Source organism: Garra rufa, chromosome 5, assembly GCF_049309525.1.
Source record: "Garra rufa chromosome 5, GarRuf1.0, whole genome shotgun sequence".
Lineage (NCBI taxonomy): Eukaryota > Metazoa > Chordata > Actinopteri > Cypriniformes > Cyprinidae > Garra > Garra rufa.
The window spans coordinates 53,079,604-53,098,327 of record NC_133365.1 but is presented as its reverse complement, the minus strand read 5'-3'; the positions used below and the strand labels follow the sequence as shown (position 1 = coordinate 53,098,327).

At 33.3% G+C, this 18,724-nt stretch overlaps 1 protein-coding gene across 1 annotated transcript; it reads right to left on the bottom strand.

Moving 5' to 3' along the window:
- Nucleotides 1-260: 260 nt before the first annotated feature.
- Nucleotides 261-18,513, bottom strand: LOC141334915 (unconventional myosin-XIX-like). Its single transcript, XM_073840140.1, has 23 exons — nucleotides 18,394-18,513; nucleotides 14,649-14,796; nucleotides 14,031-14,179; nucleotides 12,978-13,091; nucleotides 12,532-12,658; nucleotides 12,347-12,416; nucleotides 12,155-12,257; nucleotides 11,932-12,028; nucleotides 11,739-11,815; nucleotides 11,299-11,389; nucleotides 10,461-10,626; nucleotides 9,490-9,563; nucleotides 9,143-9,378; nucleotides 8,832-9,008; nucleotides 8,528-8,668; nucleotides 7,063-7,170; nucleotides 6,900-6,970; nucleotides 6,656-6,735; nucleotides 5,480-5,637; nucleotides 5,227-5,356; nucleotides 2,677-2,762; nucleotides 1,776-2,111; nucleotides 261-440 (listed from the first exon to the last, which is right to left on the bottom strand). Exons 1-23 carry the CDS (start codon nucleotides 18,511-18,513, stop codon nucleotides 327-329), a joined length of 2,973 nt encoding a protein of 990 aa, XP_073696241.1. The 3' UTR covers nucleotides 261-326.
- Between the last annotated feature and the right edge of the window lie 211 nt (nucleotides 18,514-18,724).

The window sequence follows — 18,724 nt, the reverse complement described above, 5'->3', positions numbered from 1 at the left end:
AGCAGCACATAAATAAATTCAGACAAAGAACAAATATCATTTTCAAGCTGTGCAAAAAACATGATTTCAATCATGACAGATCATGCTAGTATAAAATGAAATCTCTGTTGTATAAAGTAAAACGGCTATAAAATGCTCTACAGTATATACTGATTGAACGCAGCAGAAATAAAAGGCACCTGTGCTTCATGCTGAAACCTGAGCGAGTAAATACAACTAAACACTGAATTGCACAAACAATAAGGCAGCTATAGGTTTAATATCACTTAATGTAGTGTATGTCAAAGGTGCAATGATTGCATGAAAGTTTTCAACTTAATGAAATCTCAGGTTCTCTCCAGCAGGATCTGGTTGAATCCGGTCACCACGTCTGTCTTGTGCACTGGGTGCATGTCAGCGTAGAGTAGAGGAGATCTCTGTAGATGCATCTTAATGGAGCCCTGTCAAAACATACAGACTTAGACAATCAGTCAAAGCAATTAAAGCAGTATTTCAAGTCACTTTCAGATTAATTTGAGCATTAAATCAAAATTTCAAAGTACATGTTCCTTGTACATATAGTGTACGATTCACAAAAAAAGGACCGTATAATCTCAAAAACATATGCATATAAATAATTGCATTAAAATACCATTATTTTTTAAATAATACCAATAATAATAAAAATGTAATAAAAATAATACAATAATAACAACGCAAATTACAAGAATATAAAAAAAATGCAATAACTAAAACTTTAAACAAAAATAAATTGAAAACCGACAATCTGATTTTAAAATATTACAAAAACTAATATAGTATATGAATACTAAAATAACATTGCCCTGAGTAAACTTAATTTACAAACAGTGTTAATATAGTTAACTAAAACTAATATAGTTAACTAAAACTTTCCAGTACATTTCCGGAAACTTTTCCAGTGGAAATTTTCCACCTTTTTGCAACCCTAACTAAAACAAATACTATTTGAAATTGTTTTTAGTAATAAAGCTAAAATAAAATAAATATTAGAATAAATAAATAAATAACACTAAAATGGCACTGTTTACAATTTTTTTAGCACATTTTCCTTTCACTTATTCACAAAAAAGTATTATTGTTAACTAAAACTATTAGTTTTAGTAATAAAGCTAAAAATAAAATGAAAAAATATTAGAAATAACTGTAAACAAAATAAATGTTACATTCTCATCTGAAATAAATGCATTTTTAACTTTAGGATGAAAAATAAAATAAAAAATGACAAAAGCACATTTCAAAATTACTAAAATTATAATGAACACTGAAAATAAAAAAATAAGCTCTAATTCAAAATAGTAATAAATACCACAAAAATACAGAAATAACATTGTTTCTTGCAACATTTCTTGCACATTTACCTGTCACTTATTCAACAAGAAAAACAAGTGCTATTATTGCTAACTAAAAATGTTTCAGTAATAAAGCTAAAAATAAAAAAAAATATTTTTTTTTCTCTTTAAAAAATACAATTAAAAAATGACAAAACCACATAATTACTGAAATCTAAACATGAAAACTAATTAAAATGGAAACTGAAGATATAAAAACTAAAAGCAAATTTGAAATATAAATGAATAAATACTATAATAGTATATGAACAATACTAAAAAATAACCCTAATTAACTAAATTAACAAACTGTGGTAAGTGTAAATTATTTTCTGTGTCATTGACATGAGTGCAAGTAGTATTTACCTGGAATCATTTAAAGTCAGTCAAAGCTTATTTTAGCTGTATGTTTGAAGCGTCTCTTACCCGTGGCTGAGCTCTGATAGATGCCACACCCTGGTCAAACTGGTTGGTGTTTACTTTGTATTCACCGTGTCTGAATGGGAGCTTCAGACAGGCCATCATGGACATGACCCGCTGGAAACCCTTGGCCGTAAGAGAGACGGTGACGCTGGGTGCAGAGGCCATGGCCAGACCGATGGGCCAACCTCTGACTATCACAGGCTCCTGGATGCTGGAGAGCTGCACAGAGCCTCTCTCCCTCAGCAGATTGTTTAGCTTCGGCAACTTGGATGATGCTTCTTTCTCCATGAAATCCTCGGCATCATCCAGCTCTGCCTCAGCCAATGCGTCCATCCACACCTATTCAAGGAGGAATGCAGAAGGATGAGAAAATGGTACAAAATTCATATCACTGAAGCTAAATCAATCTATACTTTAAGTCAGCATCAAATGATATTCATAATCCATTTTACTTCTGTAATGTGACGCATTTCTAAATAGAATAGGAAATTTAAAAAGAATAAGACACAAAAAGCAAACTTTTCAACACTTCATTTGATAAAGAATATTGTCAAATATACGGAAACTCAAAGTCATCAAAACAGAGTGGCAAAATATAAGGTTTAACTTGACAGATATATATTACTATTGTGCATTAGTTTGTTCTTTCCTAACAAATAACTGCAATAATATAACAATTTAAAGTATTTAAGGAATATTACATAATTTTTGTCTGTTTTAATTTTAAACAGTACAGCAATCCAAGCTCTTCATTAAAAACACCAGTTTTTTTTTTTAAGAAATTATGAGAAATTGAGAGATATATAACATTACATACCATACATTATTGTATGGTAGACTGCAAATCTCAAATTAATAATAATAATAATAATAATAATAATAATAAAATAAGCACAATGCTTACCCTCCAGCGCCTCCATTTGGTTTGGATGACCGATGCAGCTTTGTGCCATTTCCTAACCTCTCTTCTGACCAACCATGATCTCACGCCTGTGATAAACATACACATAAAGAGAGTTAAAAACACAATTTAATACTGAACATATACTGGATTAGAGTTGTTTGTACTGCAATATTTGTTCTCTCTCACATTGATTAAAAGTAAAGAAACACTAAGCCATTTATGGACTACTGTATCTGCAGTTAATTTCTATTAAATCATAAAAACAGAACAGAGAAGAATTAAAACAGACAGAATTTCAGGAAGAAAATCAAATGGAATTTGGGAAAAAATAAAAAAATGAATTTTGGGGAAAAATACAAAACCCTCATAGGGCCCTATCTACTGAAATAAAGAAATTAAATAAAAATAAAGCCAAGTAGAATAAAAAAAAAAAAAAAAAATGACAAAAGCAAATTTTAAAGGTGCAAAAATTTAAATGAACACTGAAAATATAAAAAATAAGCTCTAATTCAAAATATTAACAAATACTATAAAAATACACAAATAACGCTGTTTACAAAATTTATTGCACACAAAAAAAGTGTTATTATTGTTAACTAAAAAAATTTCAGTATTAAAGATAAAAATAAAATGAAATAAATTAGTTTTAATTTTTTCCATATAAAAAAATACAATTATAAAATGACAAAACCGCATAATTAATGAAACCTAAACATGAAAACTAATTAAATTTAATACTGAACAAATACTGGAAAATACAAAACCCTCATAAGGCCCTATCTACTGTTCAAATAATAATTAGTTGTTAAATTATTAAACTTTTATGAATTCAACTTTCCAACTGATTAGGCATGTTTTTTTTTGACATACATACAAACAAACAGAATCCAAAAAACTAACAAGAAAACAGAATGTTTGTTCAAACAGTGTTACAAATCAAAACAGAACAATCACCAGACAAAACATGGTGGCAAACAGTTAATAGGCCACTTTATTATCATCATCATCATTATACTGTAAACCATATAATGATGATGTACTGTAATTAACCGTCTGTCTTTGATTTGCACGACTAAATTAGTGTGGTCTGATTACAGGACAAACTCATATTCACAGAGATCGTACTGTGACTCAGTTGGAGCAAAAGGGAATCTGGCTTTTGGCTCTACTGATCTCAGCAGGTGAGCTGCATCTGTTCTGTTCTGTGTTTAAGGGATAATCAAAAGGAAGTGATCAGGTGTCAGCGTCTAGACACACAGCAGATGTCTGCTCCTTCAGCCAAGCACAGATCAGAGACAAATGCATGGTCACTGGATCTATTCCTGAAGAATAATAGCTTCTCGCTAGTGCACTTTATCTCTAAGATGTCTTAAAGTATCCTATAAACACAACCAGCTGATTCCCTGCTTTAATATTTAGCAATAATTGTGAAATTTTTAAAATAAGGTAATCTGTTATTAAGGTTGCAGGCTAATTGAAATCGCAATATAGCAAATTATCAAACTATGAAGCCTATATTTAATATTTAATAAATATGTGTGCTGCATGTCTGCTGGTGTTTTATCATCTCAGAACGGCTCAGTTAAACGCAGTTCCATGTGAACATCTCTGCATCTGCTGGGAATTTATCTACGGAGTCGATTTAAATGTGCATTTGGGAATACAATGTGCCAACTATCTTCACAAACTTCAACTATCTTACAAATCTTCATAAAAGTTCAATGGTTAAAATAAAGAAATTAAGACAACCACAAACATTATTATTGTATATTACTGTGGAATTTATTATTATTGTTATATTTTTCTAAAATTAGCAATTGGGTCAAAGATGTCCACATCAAAAGAAATTTACAAAAGTGATTTTATGTCTATAGAAAGCACATGTAATGTAGGTAACGTGTCTAATTGTAAGATTTCAAATAAGTTTTTGAAGAATAAAATTATTATTTGGTTGAAATAATGTTACATTGTTATTCAGTGTAACAATATTTCTGTGAAAATTCAAACACTTTTTACTCTGACTTGTACATATTAAAATATATAAGAGAATAAGAGAGCATATTAAATTTTATTGTGTTTTAAATGATTAAAAAATCTCACTGACAAATAGGCAAAAAAGTGGCAAGTTTTAAAAATACAGAATTACAACTAATTAGTATTTGGAGTGAAAGTAATTAGTCTTTCAAAATGTCATAAATTGATTTTTGTTGTAAATATGCCTGACAAGATTGTTACACTGATTGACATTTTAGTGGGTGTCTTCTGTAAATTAGGGAAACATTTATATTTATTTTTTGCAATTAAATTAAACAGAATTTTTTTTAATATTTTTTGTAAAATCAACAATTTAAAGCAGTATTACACTTATAGTTTTTATGATTAAACCCTTTTTCGACCCTTTTTATTTAGTAATTTATTATATTTGTTTTTTAATATATTTATTTAGTAACATTAATTTACAAATTCATTTTGTACCTTTAAATCGTGCAGCCTTATCCGTTATACAACCATACTACCTTTAATCACAAAGTAAAGATGCTAAATCCTAACCTGCTTGTAAGCGGGTGGCAGCCTGTGTCCTGAGGTTACGCTGACGGTTCAGATGCCTGCGCCAGCAGCACTGGATACAGAACGCCTTCTGTGAGCGCACCCTGTTCCTGTGCTCTTCCAGCATCTCCAACTGCACAACAAACAATAAATTAACTACTGACATCAAATTACACTTTCAACAGCTGCCACAGTGCAAATGGGCATTTTACAAATTGCATTACCACTGTGATTACTTATAATTCTAGCCAAGTACCAGGGAGTGTGTGAGAAAGACTTTGGTCCTCCCACAGTGCACCATGTTGTTGTTGTCATCAGGGCTGAGGGTGGAGTTTGGGGCACGTCTTTTGAGAACCACATTGAGCACATCCTCTACATAAGATCCCAAAACAGCCTGATCGCTCATCGCAGGGCCTGTGGGTGAAAGCAGAACTTTAGATATACACATATATGATACTTCTATAGTGTTTAAGGCACTGCTTTTTCATGCACTAGTCAAATTTGTGATTTGAGGCTATTTTGCTTTCATAACATGTCTTCCTTAAGACTACCGGAAAGAAAACACCCAAAATACTAATTTAAGAGCTTATCTATATTCTAAAGGTTTTTACAGAGTGGTTTGGTCATATGTCATCCACCTGATTTATCTACCCAGTTTATTCATAAAAAACGGCTGTTGACAGTATTTTCTGATGTATGGAGTGATATTCTGGAAATATACACAAATTCATGCATTGTTCATTAGTTAATGCTTCATTTGTACATTTAACATAACATTTCAGAAAACTTGTAATACAAACAACTGTCTTAATGTACTGTGATTATTCAGCTGAGGAAGTATAATTACAATGATTAGTTAAAAACCTAATTCACTTGTGGTGTCTTGCATTAATGATGCAATTGAAGTCAAGCCCTTTAGTGTCATCTTATAGGTGCATCATGTTTAGTTAAAAGTTTGCTTTGAGTCTTGGTGGGTTGATGTTTTAGAGCAAGACATGTCCAATCCTGTTCCATAAATCCACCTTCTTGTAGATTTTACTTCCAATCCAGCTGTAACACACCTGTAATTTCCAAAATACCTAGCTTAGTTGGTTTAGGTGTGTTGAATTACAGCTAGACGGTGCAAGATCATATATCTTTTTTATTTATTTTTTTATGCACGAGTCAGATTATGCCACGATTTAAACTCAACATTAAAAAAAAAGGAAACAGTAATGGCAGAAAGAAGAAAAGGCAAGCAAATGCATCACTGCATGCAAAATATCCACTAAATAAGCATGCAGTAATTCACCTTCACATTTTTAAGCAGTGTGTTCATAAAGAAGATAGGAAGAAATGAGAGGAGGATAACTGAAAGAAAAAGACAAGAATCTGGAATTAAAGAGGAGAACGCAAAAATCAGCACTTTGTGTGCACTTAATGTTTTACATACCGTTCAGCTGGTTAATTTGCGCAGGTAGTCTGGTGTTTGAGATCAGCCCGTATCTTTGGAGGAAACTGCCATATGGGATCCTGTACAAATAATACAAAAAAAAAAAGTTTTAATTCTGAAAGGAACTATGAAATACACCAAATTCAAAGAAGTCTTTCCTCTTAAACACGTATTCTCAATTATCTGTTGTAAAATCAAGTGCATTAATTGTTAAACAGAGATTAAGATATGTTTGTAGTGTTACCTTATGGGAAATCCTGCTGCACTGATGTTTATGGTCTCCACTATTCCACAGGCCTCAAGCTGAGCGATAACCTGAACACAAAACAAAACTCATTAACCAGTCCGTGAACCTGAAATACCTGGAATTCCAAGTGAACAGACAGAAATGCATTTGTTCATCATACCTCTTCCTTTTTGAAGGTGAGCGGTCTGCAGTCGGGGTTGGGTTTGATGCAGCGCGTGTAGTGTGGCGTAGTGCTGTGCAAAATCTTCATCAGGCTTTCAAGAGAGTTCTGCATATTCACAAAAGACAAACAAATGATCATATTAAACAGATACATGTCAATCTAAAAATGCAGCATCTGTATCAATATCAGTAACAGTGCAGTGAAGTACTTTAAAACTTGATCTTAGGGGTGAGTGATGTGGCAAAAATATCATATCACGATTTTTTTCAGAAATATCATGATTCTTTGTCATGTTGGTGACTATTTTGCAAGTTGTCTGAGCAGTACAGCCAAACTAGTTTCTCTATTTTAAAAAGTCTTACAAGGTAACAAAATAAAATGCTTTTCTCACTAAGATTTTTTTGTCTTGTTTCCAGCCAAAATATCTACAAATTCTTAAATCAAGAAGGATTTTCTAGATGAGTAAAAATTAGTGTCTTATTTTCAGAAAAAACAAGTCAATATTAAGTGTGTTTTTGCTTGAAACAAGCAAAATAATCTGCCAATGGGGTAAGAAAAATAATTTGGTTTTCTGTTTGAAATTTTTTTTTTCTTACCCCATTGGCAGATTATTTAGCTTGTTCTAAGAAAAAAGCTTTGCTTGTTCTGAAAACAAGAAAATAATTTTTACTCTTTATTTAAGAATTAAGAATTTGTAGATAATTTGGCCCGAAACAAGACAAAAAAAAAAATCTAAGTAAGAAAACCATTTTTTGCAGTGCATGTTACAAATACACATAATATACAGATAAAACAAACACTGCTTTAATTTTCAGGTACATTAGGTGTATTTAGGGTCAAAGACGTAAAAGGGTTTAAGCATAAAAACAACAAGTGTAACACTGATTTAAATTGTTGTTTTTCCCAAAAAATATTTTAAAGTTTTTGTTTAATTTCATTGCATTTTTGGTTTTGTTTTTCTGAGCAAAAAAAAAAAAAAAAAAACATTTTTCCCAAATTTACAGAAGACACCCACTAAAATGTAATTCAGTGTAATTGCCAGGCATAGGTTTTGCCCGTTTGTCTAAGATTTTTTACTACTTTAAAACACAATAAAATGTAATAGTCATTTATGTATTTTAATATGCACAAGTCAGAATAAGCATTTTGTTTAATTTTTTTTTACATAAATATTGTATTACACTAAATGACAATGTAACATTATTTTAACCAAATTTTGACATTTTATTCTCCAAAAACATAACTGAAACCTTAAATGTAGATGCTTTACTTAAATGTAATGTGCTTTCTACGGACAAAAAATCAAATTTAGTCTTTGACCCATTTAGCAGTAGCATTCAAGAAATTGTCCACAATCAAAAATCGTCATATCGCACACCCCTACTTGACCTGTTTGTACAAACAAGAATATAAAAGGAATAAAATCTATCAATAACAGCTTTTTTATCTTTAAAATCTTTACCCTGAATTTGGAGACGACAGTGACCACTTTACTGTGTCCCCTAGATCCTTCGCTCTCACGATCACCGTCAGCAAAGAGACTGTGCACCAATGAATCCTGGGACTTCTGCAGGAGACTGATGAGCTCAGGAGGAACCGGGTCCTAAAGTACAAATGGACACATGCATGCAAATGAGCCAAAAACACAAATAAAATGTGAGCATTTGCTCAAAAGCAATGAAATACAGCTTTATTAATCCCAAAGGGAAAAAAAAGCTTAGACAAGCCGCATAGTTCCTGCATGCAACTATTTATATAATTTGCACCTTGTTCTTCTCCATCATGCCCTCGATCTGGTAGCTGACTTTGCCTGCATAATGTGACACAGTGAAATGGGGTTCTTTGCTGAATTTGTCCCAGCTGATGTTGGTGTTATCTGACAGCTCCTTCTGCAGACGCACACGAAACTGCTTTGAATCTGATGCTCTGTTCAGACGACACTCCTGGAGAACAGACCAACAGAAAGACAGCAGAGAAAGAAAGAAAGTACAGAACAAACTAATTAGTGCTACTATAATATTTAAACATCACATCTTTTTTCTGCTTTCGCTTTCTGAGATAAGTAGTGCAAGCAGACCTCATTGAGCAGGGAGAAAATGCTGGAGGGACTGCCTTCAATCAGGTCCAGGCAGCTCTGGTTGTCTTGGTACCGTATAAAGGACCACTGCAGCCCCTCGGTCACATACTCCTCTTGCTGGGCCTTCAGGTAATGAGCCACAAAGTGCTGCTGCAGCTTCTCGTTAGCGTAATTAATACACAACTGTTCCAGATTATTCAGGAGGAAGCACTCAAAACCATACACATCCAGCAGGCCTGTAGAAGACACCAGTCAAAGATTAAATGTCATTTCATTCCTTTCAGAAAACAAGATAAATGATTTGACTGGATATTATAATAAAATAAGTGAATGATAAGAATATGTACCAATGAAGTTGCACCACGTGGAACTTTGTGCACACATACTGTTGTTTATGAAAGTGACTAACCAGTCAAACAACCTGTAAATGAAAAAAATCAGACCTGAAATGTGTTCATTAAAACTATTTGCTCCATATGCATCTATACATCAGGGCTCATGACAAAAAAATTGAGTAAGAAGCTATTGGTTCTACAAGAAACAAACTTGGGTGCTAAATTATTTTTTTAGGTGCCACAAAATAATTATGTTTTTAATTTTTTTTTACATTTTAATATTTTAGTCATGCTGTGTTTATGTCTCATAATTTGTTTGTCGGCATTTCAGGTGTCCTGGGAAATATGTTTCACTTAAAGTGGGAATTTAACATCTTTTCAAACTTGAAAACTATATATGGTCATAAAGAATTGTTATTACAATCTGTGGCAATATCATGGACCGTTGCATCACTTGGCCACTGAGTGTAGTTTGAGTTCCTTCTCAATGTGTATATAAATGTTGTCCTATGTCTTTCAAAACTCTATCATTTTTTTCTTCATTAGTAAAATGCAATTTTATAGAAAGCTTTGAATTTCATCTTTAGCTCTTTTTATTCTCCTATCATGTAGACAACAGGTTAAGTAAAAATATCAATATGCAATAGCGCATAAATATAGCAAAATGCTCCTCTTCATAGTTATTTTGACTGATAAGCTTATGGTTTTCCACAGTTCAGTGAAACACTGAATTGATCCTTGTTCTTGCTGGATTAAAGAGCATCAAAATCGTATTTATTGTTTGAATTGCATTATAAATTTGGCATAATTTAAAAGCTGATACTATGTATATTAAAACATAATGTAAATGCAACCGCAGTCTGGAGCCCTGTATATCTCCATTTAAAGTGGAACATGTAGAGTGATTTTGTTCCTAAAGTTAGCCATTTTACTGTAGCTATAAGCATCTTCATAGAATGTGACATGTAGTTTATATGACTCACTGTGCATAAATGACTTTAGCAAGACAGTCTCTACGGACAGCGCACTCTGACTGAGAGCAAGGTTTAAGGACGTTTTGTTTGCCAGCGCGCAAAGTTCTCACGGTCAGACACGACTGCAGCTCGTCCAACGGCACCTGTAGCAGGTCAGCGGTCTTCTGCAGGAAACCTGCAACAACATTAAGAAAGCAGTGATCAACACATGCAACTAATAAGACATCCGACATAAAAAAACTATGTCAGCATGCCCTGTTGAAGGGAGGAATATTTACTAATGGCTTTGGATGGATACAGATTTTTTTTTAAAGAAATTAATCCAGAAATTAACTTAGACTTACATTTTACAAAATATTTATATTTAAACCATTTTCTGTTCTTTCAAACTTTCTATTCATCAGAGATAAAAAAAAAAATGCATCACCGTTTCCACAAAAATATGAAGCGGCACAATATTAGAAGGATTTCTGAAGGATCATGTGACAGTGAAGGCTGGAGTTCAGCTTTGATCACAGAAATAAATTACATTTTACAATATATTCACAGATATTTTTAATTGTAATAACATTACAAAATATTACTGTTTTTACTGTATTTTTGATCAATTAAATGCAGCCCGTGTGAAAGAAGAGACTTCTCTTCTAAAATTACTGACACCTAACATTTGATCAGCAGTATATATTCGTGAGAGAGGAGGAATGTTATAGGGATACGTCACAACCCAGACATAAACTTGCATCATTCATTAAAGCACTTTGCCTTGTCATGTCTGGAATTTGCATCTTGCCTGATTCAGCCGTAACTATGCTTTTTATAAAAACAATCCAGCTGAAACACAACACACCTTTGGAGTGTCCCTTAAGATCACACTGCTGAGCCTCTTCTGATGCAGGACTAAAGTCTACATTCCCCAGCTGCAGAAGACCTGCAAGGATCTTTGAAGACAGACAACAATCATGTCATTTTACAAACTACAGTATATTTATTTTCGTTATTACCCCCCATCGACAATGTAGTTCACACTGTACTTTCTTGTCTTCTAGTCTTATTTGGTGCATGAATCCATATATTCTGGTTCATTCATAAATAAGGTTAATTTACTTTCAAAGCGTAAAGTAATTTAGTGTCTCCACCCATTATTATTATAATTAAGGTCTTAATATCATTACTGTCATTAAACAATCTTAATGAATTAGTCCAAACAACCAAGTGTAATCAGTCTCTAAAAACCAACATGGATAGTATTGATCTCCTATAACCATTTCACATAATTTTACCACTTACTCTAAAAAGCTGTGCCCGTTTCCCCTCATCAATACCAAGGTTGATCATTGCTTCCACAGTCTCTTGTAAACAGTCTTCTGCTTAGACACAAAAAATGGAATGCAATATGTAAAAAACAGTGTCTCATTAGTAGATTCTTACTAAAATTAACTTTAATGCTTCAAAAGACAAATTCTTGAGGTACGATACTTGCCTTCTAAGGTTTTCTCAGCATGTGGCAACCAAGCAAAATCTTGTTCCAAAGGCAACATCCAATCCTTTCTCTGTTCCTCTGTGGCTCCCTTCGTCATCTTCAAATCAAACCAATAATAAACAACCAACATAGAATTACTGAACACTAGAAATAATCTAATAAAATATATCAAAGTGTTACATAGTAGTTTGGTAAATTCTGGGAATGCAGTGTCTTATTTTACCTGGTAAAATATGTGAAAATTTCTCTCATTAGGTGCTTGGAAAGCCACTCTGGTTTTCTCCAAGAGATACGTCTGCACTGATGCCCCAACCAGCAGCTGAGAGCTGCATTATAAAATCACAGATGTTTCCACAAATTGCAAGATGCTTCAGGTTCATGTTCACGTGTGAATTTGTGAGAAAGCAATACTGACCTGTTTAGCTGAAGCTGAATGTATTTTCCAAAGCGACTGCTGTTGCTATTGCGTAAAGTGCAGGCATTGCCTGGGGAAGAAGGGAAAAGAAAAATAAAGCCTTTAAAAAAGCATGTAATGAAGATATCACACAACTTCACAGAGGAAATGAGACTAAAATATCATCTGCTCTCTTTCTTTCTCACCAAATGCCTCCATGACGGGGTTGGAGTCTAGTACTCGTCTTTCTATCATCTCTACTGTGTTCTGGCACTTTTGAGAAGAAGCGGCTACAGTGGCATAATACTTCATCAGACAGCGTGACGTCCATGTCTGAAGAGAAATATCAGAGATTTTTCAGATCAGTCCTAACCTTAGTATGTATTTGGAATATCGAACTGGACAGATCATTTAAAGACTTTATATAAAGTTTATTATATTGTCAAACAGCTCATTTCAGTCAGGATTGTTTTATGACTCTGTCACAATGTGATGTAGCTTTGCAAAGAGACTAGCATTGAAGATTACAGCAACTCACAGTGAAGCACTGAGAGGTTTACATAGAGCTAGGACTGTTTCTGGATCACTTAAAAATCTAGATAAGAATTGGAAAACATGAATCAGGAACCTACACCACACAATCATCACTTACCTTCCCAGCTCCGCTCTCTCCAGAGACGACCAGCGATTGGTTCATGGGCTCCACCTGGCCCTGCACATTCCTATAAGCCTCTTCTGCTACGATGAATATGTGTGGCTTAAATTCCTGTGTACAAACAGATGCTTTAGCATTGCCTTCTGTGAACAGTGCTTTTTGTAATCAGGTTGAGATGTCAAATGCTGTCCCAGAAAATGTTATTAAAAGGTTGATCAATATTATCTAGAGTGGCATCAATTTATTTTTATTCAACTTCCTGATTTGCAATTTCTCATTAACATTCTCTGATGTCAAAATAAACATTTAGAGCAAAGCACGGTCTACATTACTGGCCCATGGCACAATGTGAAAAGTTTAAAGCTTGCATTTGATTTTATTTAATGTGCAAATTATTAATAAGGTGACGACAAGATGTAACAAAAACACACAGATTGTTTGCTGCTGTAGTAAATATAAAGTTAAAGACTGGCTCATTAACTTTACATTTAATAGCAGTGAACCTGCAGCTTACTGAACAGACCAGGTGTGCAAACATTGTTTTGACACTGTCCTCTGCTATGACAAAAGACAAATGGGTTGACTAAACATCACCCTGTCATCTATTACGCATTAAAAGCATTTGAAAGGAAGGTACAAATCTCTCGTTTTAAAAGACCACATTTAAAACCTATACGACTAGGGGTGGATGGTATGACCAAAACGTTATATCATGGTAATAGATAATCACAATATAGCTACTTTTGCCTCATTCAACAAAAATTTAAGTAAGAAATATGTTATGCATTACTTACAGAGTCATTCAGTAATCCATTTTTATGCATTTGTTAATAATCCAGTCAACTAAATACTTCAGGCTGATTTAGTCACAGAAATTTTATGCCCAAAACAAACCGTTTGACATATTTCTACTATTGCACGGGCTGAGGAATCAAACCACTAAACTGTACATATGACCATAAACACTCATAGTATTTATGGCTTCCACTCTAAAGTATTTGTATCTTCTATATTTTAGTTAGAGATGTACTGACAGACTTGTGTGTTTACCTGAGGTTGAGGGGCGGAGTGATATTCTCTCATCACATCCAGAGAATACAGGTGAGGAATGGGCTGGAAGGGGTTGAGGGCGACCAGCGTGCAGCCAGCATGTGTGTAGAAAACCTTTGCGCTGTACCTGGCCTGCAGACATTTCAGCACTGCCGAACACAAAACACCACAGCTGTAATTACACAGTGACTAACAATATGACATACAGGACTGGTATGGAAGATTGTTCCTGCTATGGGATAAAAATAGAAAAGAGGTTCTTTATCTCGCAATTCTGAGAGAAACAAACTCATGATTCTCAGAAAAAAGTCTGAATTGCGAGTTGTTAACTTGCACCTGTGAAGAAAGTCCAAAATGTGAGATTAAAAAGTCGCAATTAAATTTTAACGTCATTTAACGCTAAATATTATGAATTTAAATTCACGCTCTTATCTAGAATGCCACATGCTAGAACTAAAATCAGATATTAAATTATTCAAACGGAAGAATATCATCTGAATTAGCGAAGAAAAAAGTCTTGACATTATTTATTTGCAATAAACATCATTGATAAGTGACTGCACTATAGTTACTGACATAAATCGCACAAGCCTGTTCCCAAGTGCCTTCACACTGTACCTGTAGAAGGTGTAACCGGGTTGACTTTAGTGAGGTCATCGTACGTGTGAAGTTCTGCTTCATTGATGAGGAAGTCTCTGATGTCCCCTTCGAGTGAATCATTGAAAGATTTTACGACGTCCTGGGTTTTGTCTTTCAATTCATTTACCTGCATGATGCAATTAATAAAGACCATGCTGTCATAAAGAACAGTTTCCGCTTATAGATGCAACAATCTAATTCATAAATATAAATGTGACCCTGACCCACAAAACCAGTCTTAAGTAGCACAGTTATATTTGTAGCAAAAGCTAAAAATCAAACAATCTTCAAAATTCAAAATTATCGATTTTTCATTTATGCCAAAAATCATTAGGATATTAAGTGCACATCATGTTCCATGAAGATATTTTGTGATATTTTTCTACCGTAAATATATCAAAACTTAATTTTTGATTAGTAATATGCATTGCTAAGAACTTCATTTGGACAACTTTAAAGGCAATTTTCTCAATATTTAGATTTTTTTTTTGCACCCTCAGATCCCAGATTTTCAAATAGTTGTATATCGGCCAAATACTGTCCTATGCCAACAAACCATATACATCAATGGAAAGCTTTTATATTTAGCTTCGGAAAAAAAAAAACTGGAACACAAATATAAGCCTTGATGCTATTCTGCACAACCACATCTTGTCATTCCAATAACAAACAAGTTCAGTGATCTTCAAAAAATGTCAACAAGTTTTAATTTGCTTTGAGAGTCCTCTATCCGTAATACTGCTTTTTTCCAGTAAAAAAGTTGTCTTGTGTAAATCAGGAGAAAAATATGCACACTTGCACAGATCTGAAAAGACATCAGGGGATGGACTGTTTCAGTGAAGGAAGCATTATTATGGGTTATTGACTGACAGTTTGTTTTGAAATAATGTGATGTTTTTATCAGCTGTTTGAACTCTCATTCTGACGGCACCCATTCACTGCAGGGGATCCATTGGTGAGCAAGTGATATAATGCTACATTTCTCCAAATTTGTTCTAATGAAGAAACAAACTCATTTACATATTGGAATGCCTGAGCATAAATATATTTTCTGCAAATCTTTTGATTTTTGGGTAAACCATTCCTTAAAAAAACATCCTTTCAGAGCCATGTGTGCAACTGTGTATTACATAACATAATTAAGTACAGTACCATAATTAAGCTTCATGTCAGATGTGTTTAAGCATGACATCAAAGGAACGAGCCTTTTACATTTGTCGGGTCAGTATATTGCTTTTCATATTTCCGCCACCCTAAGATTTGACTAGTTGCTTACAATTCCTCATTTGAAAGACAAAAAAAGGTTTGTAAGAAATTTTTCTAAATACAACATGTCTGGAATTCATCAAGATGTCAGGAACAAACAGAGATGTGTAATTGCACGTCCTCCCTCTGACGTTGCTGTGAATCCACATGCTTTGATGACAGCATGTGTTGAGAAGGGTCAGGACATGCTGAAGACAAGCTAATAATAAGCACTGTCTGCTGGACAGGGCCGCTCCTAATCCAATAACAAACACAGGTAAACTACAACAAGACTAAGACTAAGAGGAATCTGAACTGACTGGAGAGCATCTTACCAACAAATAATGGTAAAACAGACTTTGCTTAGTGCAGAAATCACATACTGTAGAATTCATAAACATTAGTAACAAGACAATTACAGATTTCCATAAAATTGTCCTGCTTCATCTGTCAGGAACTTTCTGTCTGACACCAACTTTTGAGTCAATGCATGAATCATAACAGCCCAGAAAAAAAATAGATAATGACTTTATCTGTGCCAAGAGCTGTGGGTAGGAAAGACACTGCATGGCACAACAAACCAAACCAAGCATGTTTCATGTGTAACAGGAAACAAAACCATAATAACTGAGGGTGACCTTTAATGCTGCAACTAAAATGATTTAAAATTTCCTTTGGAATGACGTCAAATAACCTTGCTATGCCAAAAAAGGCAGGCCTGAAATGTGTTCAGGTGGTTCTTCAGCGCATGCTCAGATTAGGCTGACCTGCGGAATAATCTGAGCATGTTCTTCAGATTAACTGCACCGCTGCTTAATCCACCAATGACAACACGGGCCACGTCAATGAACATGCAAATGAGTGAACACCGGAAAAACAAGCCAGTTCAAATGAGTGATTAGAAATAATCACTGTAAATCACTTTAACAGTTTTTGCTCTGCCCAATAGAAAACTAGTCTCTAGTTACCTACGTTATACCTGTTTAGGGTGGCATTTATCAAGCATGGTACTTTCCTTAAACATAATTTAAGATTATATTTAAAACAGGAATAAAAAGGGTGCAATTTGAGAATTTAATTCTGAATGAAGCTGAAAAAGTTTTTGAACAGTAAGATTTTTAATGTTTTTTTAAACATTGAACATTTAAATTCTCTTCTGCTCACCAAGCCTGCATTTATTAGATCCAAAGTACAGCAAAAAGAGTAACATTGTAAAATAATTTTACTATTTAAAACTGCTTTCTATTTAAATATATATATAAATATAATTTATTCCTGTGATCAAAGCTTAATTCTTAACATCATTACTCCAGTCTTCAGTGTCACATGATCCTTCAGAAATCATTCTATGCTGATAAGCTGCTCAATAAACATTTATTATTATTATTATTATTATTATATTATTACAATATTTAAAACAGTTGGGTACTTTTTTCAGGATCAGCATTTATCTTAAATAAAAAGCTTCTGTAATATTATACACTATACCATTTAAAAGTTTGGGAAAGAAATGATAGAAATTAACACTTTTCTTTAGCAAGGATGCTTTAAATTGACCAGAAATGATGATAAAGACTTGTATAATGTTGCAAAATATTTCTATTTCATATAAATGGTGTTCTTCTGAACTTTTTTTATTCATCACAGAAACCTGAAAAATTCTACTCAGGTGTTTTCAACATGATAACAATAATATTAATAAAACGTAATTATTATTATTAACATGTTGAAAACACCCGAGTAGAATTTTTAGAAAAAAAATATAAAAATTAATACTTTTCTAGTTTTCTTTAGCAAGGATGCTTTAAATTGACCTGAAATGATAAAGACTTTTATAATGTTACAAAATATTTCTATTTCATATAACTTCTATTCTTCTTAACTTTTTTATTCATCACAGAAACCTGAAAAATTCTACTCAGCTGATTTTAACATTTTAATAATAATTTTATTATTTATTTTAAAACAGCTGAGCAGCAAATCAGAATATTAGAATTATTTCTGAAGGATCGTTGACTGAAGTAATAATGCTAAAAAACAGCTTTGAAACCACAGAAATAAATTACATTTTGAAATATATTAAAACAGAAAACAGTTATTTTAAATAGTAAAATTTTACAGTTTTTTTGCTGCACTTTGGATCAAATAAATGCAGGCTTGGTTCTGTTCAAAAACTTTTGACTGGTAGTGTATTTCTCGTCACAAAATAGGTGCTTAATTGTGGTGTAAAAATAATAAAATAAATAAAATATTAATAAAATAAATACTTATGTGTAGTAACATAACGTTTTGGGGCATGTTGTAATACCATGGTGTTCTTTGAGGTAACCATGTAAATACTATGGAACATAAACCACCAAGATAAGAGTATTTTTTATAATGGGTTGTTTTTTTCTGTTCAGTTAGTCAGTTTAACACTTTATCTACTTTAAAACATCTTACAATTTCCAAATAAGCAGTAAATAAAAAAAATGTCTACCTTTTCCTTCTGTCGGTTTGGTCTTTCAGCCTTTTCCAAACTCCTGAATGTCCCGTCAGAGTTGTTAACGGTCGAAACGTCTTTATTTCTGAATAAAAGCTTCTGTTTGACATTCGCCATGATTGTAAACTTTAAGAAGACACGTTTCGCTGTATTTACTGTGTTATATCGCTGCCATTAGGATGATATTTTATGAGTTTTGTTTTGGTTTTTCAGCCATGAAAATTCCTCAGTGAAGGACAAAACTCCCACCGCGCTCGAGCCCGCGCCACGCTCACTCTAACCGGCGGCAACTGACACGCGCAGCGACGTCACGCAATTTAAACTTGAC

What these genes read in the sequence shown, in the direction of transcription:
- LOC141334915 (XM_073840140.1), bottom strand. Translation starts at nt 18,513, where the DNA reads ATGGCGAATGTCAAACAGAAGCTTTTATTCAGAAATAAAGACGTTTCG. An exon ending in TGCTGAGAAAACCTTAGAAG is followed by an intron (nt 11,816 to 11,931) that starts GCAAGTATCGTA and finishes GTGTCTAAGCAG; the next exon opens with AAGACTGTTTACAAGAGACT. An exon ending in TGCCACCCGCTTACAAGCAG is followed by an intron (nt 2,763 to 5,226) that starts GTTAGGATTTAG and finishes TGTTTATCACAG; the next exon opens with GCGTGAGATCATGGTTGGTC.